The sequence below is a fragment of the Oncorhynchus keta genome, chromosome 14 (genome assembly GCF_023373465.1).
Source record: "Oncorhynchus keta strain PuntledgeMale-10-30-2019 chromosome 14, Oket_V2, whole genome shotgun sequence".
NCBI lineage: Eukaryota > Metazoa > Chordata > Actinopteri > Salmoniformes > Salmonidae > Oncorhynchus > Oncorhynchus keta.
The window spans coordinates 70563526-70570576 of record NC_068434.1 but is presented as its reverse complement, the minus strand read 5'-3'; the positions used below and the strand labels follow the sequence as shown (position 1 = coordinate 70570576).

At 42.2% G+C, this 7051-nt stretch overlaps 1 protein-coding gene across 1 annotated transcript; it reads right to left on the bottom strand.

Annotated features, from left to right (window-relative positions):
- Positions 1–261: 261 nt before the first annotated feature.
- LOC118393917 (ammonium transporter Rh type C) lies at positions 262–6104 on the bottom strand. Its single transcript, XM_035787123.2, has 11 exons — positions 5795–6104; positions 4860–5052; positions 4248–4398; positions 3908–4055; positions 3407–3573; positions 2965–3102; positions 2581–2717; positions 2141–2265; positions 1949–2022; positions 1616–1701; positions 262–1387 (listed from the first exon to the last, which is right to left on the bottom strand). Exons 1-11 carry the CDS (start codon positions 6018–6020, stop codon positions 1348–1350), a joined length of 1485 nt encoding a protein of 494 aa, XP_035643016.2. The 5' UTR covers positions 6021–6104; the 3' UTR covers positions 262–1347.
- Positions 6105–7051: the final 947 nt, after the last annotated feature.

Sequence of the window (7051 nt, the reverse complement as noted above, 5' to 3'; positions counted from 1 at the left end):
TGAAAAGCGGTTCCCCTCTCCGAAATTGCTGACTGCAGTTGCCTTTTAAAAGGATAGCAGGTCGTTGATTTTAGCCCTTCATTACCTCAGTGGTGGACATTCAAAAGGCCCCACCTGTTACAGTTCATGTTGATCATGCTGGTCTGTATGTATATCTTGTGTACAGTATCTTCTCATTCACACTGAGCATGACATCAGATATACACATACTAACATTCATTTTGCATGACTGTGGAGCTATCAAGGAGAAGAGGCAAACAGTATATTTAACCTCACATTTTATTTATTAAGTTATATGAGTAGCAACATTTAAATAAACATGATTTTAACAGTACAGTAAAAACATAATTAAGAGGTGGAAGACATAGAGGGCATCTCAGAAGGCAGGGGATACATTGAATCATTAGAGATAGTGATGAAAATGTGTTGGCATGTACATAGCTTTAAAAGCTGTTTAAATACAACATGTCACCACAAACGTTCAAGTAAAGTTTAAATGTACTTCTACACCTCAACACTAACTCTTTGGTTAAATACTTTAAATCTTTATCCCAAACAAAGAAAATGATCATGTTGGGGACTTAAAGGGTACTCCTGCATTGTGAAAATAGAGCAAAACTATTTTGGGTTTTTCAGAGCACTAGAGACAAAATATTCACTTTGAACTAAAAGTAAACTACTGTCCTCTTTACATATGCACCAGCTATATTAAAATACAATTTTCTCTGAAAAGAAAATGGGAAGAAAATGTACAACATACAAGGCCACAGAATGAGGATTGGTCAAAGTAATTTCATGAAAAATCCTTTCCTCATCCTCATTCAATTCAGTGGTTTTGATCAAAGATTTCACAGTGTGTGGTTGTTATATATATATATATATATATATATATATATATATATATATATATATATATATATATATATATATATATTACACAGTATACCAATGCTCAGGAAAAGCTCTATTGGCCATTTTCTGTGGTAGGTTATAGTTAGACACACATCATGTGGATTAAGTGCAGATCTTAGAGGTCCTTTCAATAGATCAGCATTCTACCAGAATTCAGGACACAATGTTCCATGCCAGTGCATATCCATATAGGAAGTGTATGTGATCTAATGGAGTGGGTGGTGGCTGGTGGGGGGAGGGGTGAAGGCACGTACAGTATCTAATGGCTTCAAATTTAGGTAATGACCTTAACATAAGATGCAAGAAATAATGTTTTAATGTGCCTTGTATAGGTGCCTTCATTTAGGGGGAGTGCGGTTGTCTGTTGTCTGTTCCGTGGTAATTCCATGGTCCAGCAGCACGTCTTTGGGTGGTGGTGTCCTCACACCTCTGTATTTAGCTTTCACAGTGTTCCACAGAGAAGTTGGACTCAGATCTGTTAGGAGCAAAATATGACAGAAAGTGAAACACACATTTTTTCCTACACTATTCTATCCTGTGGAATGATTAGTCATTACAATCAACAGAGAACATAATGGTTTGAAAAAAGATTGGATTATCTATAAACAAGTACTGTATTCAAAACGAATCCTTGATTATAACTTCAACAAATCACAAACTAGTTTTGTGATATGGTCAAACAGAGCATGCTGAATGGACTTACAGGTCTTGCTGCTTGTGGATCATGTGGTTGTTGTACTCCAGAATGGGAGGGATGCTCTCCTGATGCTCCTCCTCTTCATCAGGGAGCTGTGAAGAAATCATAGGTGATTTAGGTTTTATTTTCATACTTGTGTGAAATGTCTTCAGTGTGGTCAATGTAATGCAATAGTTCTATTGTCTACTATAGTTTTTTTTCTCCATTTTTCTCCATAAAAATTCAGATGAAGATCTCAAAGGTGGTCTGTAGTTCATCACGTGAGACTAAATCAAAGACAATGGCACCACCCAGTGGTTGTATTGTGAACAGCAGGTGATGAGTGGCTGGTTCGCTTACCTCCCAGTACACCTCATCATCGAAACAGTTCTCATCAGCAGGATCTCCCCAGATGGGTAACTTCAGGATGGAACCTGTGAACAGAGGAGATAGTGTCAACTTCAGTCCCTCTCCTTCAGGCACGTCACCCTCTATATGACCCATGTCACCTCTAGGTCACCCTATAAAATGCCCATGGCTGGCCAAACTCACCAACTATAGCTCCGCCTACAACCCCAAAGACGATGGACACACACATTCCAGCGGCCTGGTATCCACCCTGAGTTAACACGGTTCTGTCCTTAAAGTCTCCAGTGAAGTCAAACGTGTTGATCAACCTGGACGGAAAATAACAATGTACAGAATCAGATTGTGTCCCATATTTAGGCTTTATGTTGAGTCTTCTAATGACTGTATATTTCCAACTAACTGTCAGATTACAGGCTAAACTGTGACTGTGACATAATTTGTTTGGTGTAAAATGACATTAATCGTTTAAGATATGACCTGTGACATACAGTAACTGTGTTATATGATTGGTTGATGAGAGGTTGTCGGGGAATATGTGTTCTGATTGTCTGGTAACAAGGATGCATGTTCAGGTTCATGTGGTTTGGCTGTGTAGCCTTAGACCCTCGGGTCTCCTGACTCACCCCTGCTTTCCGTAGACTGACTCGCTGGCAGCTGCAGCAGTGATGGCTCCAACTATCCCGCCAATCACCCCAGGCATGGCGTGCAGGTTGTGTATTCCACACGTGTCCTGAATCTTCAGTGTCTTCTCCAAGAAGGGCTGGGAGGAGACGGGGAAAGGTTTAACAACATACCCGCAACACAGCCAAATAGTGTATTACCGTTTATGGCAAAGGAATCTGCCCAGTAAAAATTAGGCAGCCATTTAGAGTGCTATACCTTTTTTTGTGTGGCTCAACATCATTCATAAGAAGAAAATAAGAGTTGTAAGAGTTGTCATGACTTTCTTTGGACAGACCCTACTAAGCCTACAAAACAAGCTGTGAGTGACCAGGGGTGAGACTCACAGAAATGAAGATGTAGCCCATGGTAGAGATGATGCCGCAGAAGAAGCCCACGATCAGAGCGCCGTAGGGAGAGATCATAAACTCAGCCGCTGTCCCCAAGGCAACACCCCCCGCCAGGGTGGAATTCTGGATATGCACCTGTTGAGCAAGAGAGAGCACCAGTCATGACACTCGAAAACTTGTCAGTCAACAAGATGAGCGCAGAGGAAGATTGTGCAGACTGAGAGGTTGTCAGTTAGTGTCACAAATACACAGTTACAGAGAATGTACGTCCAAACACACACACACGCACACACACGCACACACACGCACACACACACACACACACACACACACACACACACACACACACACACACACACACACACACACACACACACACACACACACACACACACACACACACACACACACACACACACACACACACACGGTTCCTTGCCATGTCGAGCTTGCCAGTCTTCTGGGAGAGGCTGGAGATGGCCACTGTGGTGAGGACAGTGGAGGCCAGGCACAGGTAGGTGTTGATGACTGCCCTGTGCTGACCGTCTCCATGGTCAGTAATGGCCGAGTTGAAACTGGGCCAGAACATCCACAGGAACAGTGTGCCTGAGGAGAGAGAAGGGACAACACAGTTAAAACACACCGATCATCACACACACTTCAGAACAGGAACAGTGTGCCTGAGGAGAGAGAAGGGACAACACAGTTAAAACACACCGATCATCACACACACTTCAGAACAGGAACAGTGTGCCTGAGGAGAGAGAAGGGACAACACAGTTAAAACACACCGATCATCACACACACTTCAGAACAGGAACAGTGCCATGGCAGAAAACTTCTACAAACTAAAGATAGGTCACCATCACCATTGGGAGTGAAACCCACACAGAGCAAATCAGAACCATTCATATGTTTATGCAATGGACAACTAACTCACCGATCATGGCGAAGATATCGGAGTGGTACACAGAGCCCTGCATACGCTTGCTCTGGTGTAAATTAGGTCGGTAAAGGACCCAGGAAATGGTCAGACCATAATAACCTCCAAAGGTGTGAATAACCATGGAGCCACCGGCATCCCTAGCCTGTGGGGACAGAAACAGTAATTTGTTACCAGGTGTACCAAACCATGTGATTACGTGGCTGCAGGTCATTGAGGTTAGATAAATAAGTTACTATATCAGGGTTAAAGGGTGAATTAAATGAATCCAACCATGGCTAATACAGTGTGTTTAATTTAATAGTTGTACGCCCAGAGAGTGCTTGATGGGACTCACATGAAGTAAGTTCAGAATGATGTACTCTTCCACAGCGAACAGAGTGACACCAAACAAGGTCATAACCAACAGCTGGACCGGGCTGACTTTGCCCAGCACTGCCCCGTAGGCTATGAGACAGCCCGCCACACAGAAGTCAGCATTGATCAGACTGCAGATACAAGACACAGGTAGGTCGGGTGGAGACAGATTATTACTGGAGAGTCATGTGAGAGAGTCAGTCATGTATACAGTAGTAAAACCTGAATGACTAGATTAGTAAGTAATCCTCCTTCAGGTCTTTCAGGGTAGCCTAGTGGTTAGAGCGTTGGACTAGAAACGTTGCAAGATCAAATCCCCAAGCTGACAAGGTACAAATCTGTCATTCTGCTCCCTGAACAAGGCAGTTAACCCACTGTTCCTAGGCCATCATTAAAAATAATAATTTGTTCTTAACTGACTTGCCTAGTTAAATAAAGGTAAAATAACCATTCTGCCATTGTTTCAGTATGAGTAGCAAGTCACTGATTAAGCCTCCTCCCCTCTCCTATGTGTGTGCACACCTCATCAGTTCTCACTCTAATTACTGAACAAATTGCAGCCTCATAGATGCACATCAGTGCGGTTGCATACCTTTCAACACCGATCAAGATCTTTCCTGTCTGGGGGTCTAGAGAGTGGAACCAGCCTTGCATAAGCAGAGCCCACTGCAGGCCGAAGGAGGCAACGAGGAAGTTGAAGCCGACTGCGCCGAAGCTGTACCTCTTCAAGAAAGTCATGAGGAACCCGAAACCCACAAAGATCATCACATGGACATCCTGGAAGCCTGGTTAGAAGGAGAGAGAGAATTATTCAAAGTGTAAAATAAATCCTAATAGTTAATGCAACATGTTATTGCATCCAATGCAAGGGGGTCTCAGTAGTTGCATAGTTTTTAAAATAAAAAATCAGTCCTGTACCATTTGGTCAAAGTTTTATAGCTGTTAACTCGACATGTTCAACTGGATATGTCATCATCAGATTAGCACGTTTATGATACACACCCTGTCAGTTTACACGCCAGAGCTACAGGTAGGATATAATCCCTGACAAATCAAAACACATCATATTACAAGAGTAAACAGATGCCACATAACATCACAAGTAAACTTAACTTGTCACTCATTCAGCCTGGCTATCAGCAAAGATGCACCATCAGAAGCTGGCATAAACCAAGCTTGAATCAGACAAATTGGAAATAACCACTGACCTACATTTGGTAAAGAGGGTAGGTAGTTTTAACCCACGTTAGAGAGGCAAATTTGGACTGCCACTGCATTTGTCCACTAATGAATAGATGCTTTCAAAATAACTCAGACTGAGATCGTTGTCCAGGGGATTTCACAGGGGAAATTGTCAAACATCCTAGAGATCAAAGGTTGTCATCTGATCAAACAGCAAGCATGCTTCTTATTAACAACCTGATTCTTTATCATTTCAAAGAAGATGAAACCATGAATCATACATTTACTGTATATTGTCAACCTAAACGATGCACAAGGCAGTCCAGTGATTATGAATGTACTTACTGGGGTATCTGAAGTAGAAGTCATTCTCTATGTCGCTGGTGATGTTGTGATGGGCCTTGGTCTCTACCCAGTGTGTGTCCGACTCCTCGTCGTAGCGGATGAAGACTCCGAAGAGGATGATCATGGCAATCTGCCAGACGAAGCAGACTACCGGCAGTGTAAGACGGATGTTGGTGTTCTTTTGCTGAGAGAAGTAGTCTTTGCATCCCTGGATGCAATTCCCCATGGTGGAGGCTGAATAAGTACTGAGACAGTGAAGCTCTTTGAACTGCCCTGAGTGTGGCTGTGACCCTGAAACTACAGGCTGTATCAGCACAGGTATATATGGACCAAAGAGAGGTGTGTCCTCAGTGTGAGCCAGCTGTTGCCCTACCCAGCACCAAACCCTCCCTCCCCCTTCCTGTCCTCTGGCACCTTGATAGATGACATCTGGCACGAGGCAGCAGAGAGTCCCGTGCATTTGATTGTTTGTCCCAAACAACATGTTGCATAAGAGGGGTTAGAGGAAAACTTTTTTTATTTTGTTGCCATTTTTTGTTGTTAGAGGAGATCTCCTTTGTTGTTACTGGGCAACAAGCAACCTGGTCTCAGAGAAAGAAGTATAATACTATACATCCTCCAAGATGTATGATAAGTTAAGTCATCCAATTTGTATGCTATTGTACTGTACAACCGGGTAAGACATATGATTGTACACAGTACCAGTCAAAAGTTTGGACACACCTACTCATTCCAGGGTTTTTCTTTATTTTTTACTATTTTCTGCATTGTAGTATAATAGTGAAGACATCAAAACTATGAAATAACACATATGGTCTAGTAACCAAAAAAGTGTTAAACAAATCCAAATATATTTTATATTTGAGATTCTTCAAAGTAGCCACCATTTGCCTTGATGACAGCTTGCATACTCAACTGGAATGCATTTCAATTAACAGGTGTGCTTTGTTAAAATGTAATTTGTGGAGCTTTTTCATTTTTGAACAAATCAGTTGTGTTGTGACAAGGTAGGGGTGGTAGAAGACCAAGTCCATATTATTGTGTTAGGTTCTCAATGAACCGAGTAAAACACACGGACGATTAGTAAAGCTTAAACCATGTTTATTCACCCATTGGGTCATACAGCTGCATAAGACAAAAACATATGTCCACCAGTGGTAGTATATACACCCCAATTTGGGAGTAGTCTCCTCCTTCCCTCTAAATATTACACCTTTATTACTATTCAGGATGTTAAGTGATGTAGGCAATAAACTC

Excerpts from the sequence above, each read along its gene's own strand:
- LOC118393917 (XM_035787123.2), bottom strand. The coding sequence starts at position 6,020 with ATGGGGAATTGCATCCAGGGATGCAAAGACTACTTCTCTCAGCAAAAG. Across the intron at positions 4,056-4,247 it reads TCATTCTGAACTTACTTCAT|GCTAGGGATGCCGGTGGCTC; the intron begins GTGAGTCCCATC and ends CTGTCCCCACAG. Across the intron at positions 3,574-3,907 it reads CGATATCTTCGCCATGATCG|GCACACTGTTCCTGTGGATG; the intron begins GTGAGTTAGTTG and ends CTCTCTCCTCAG.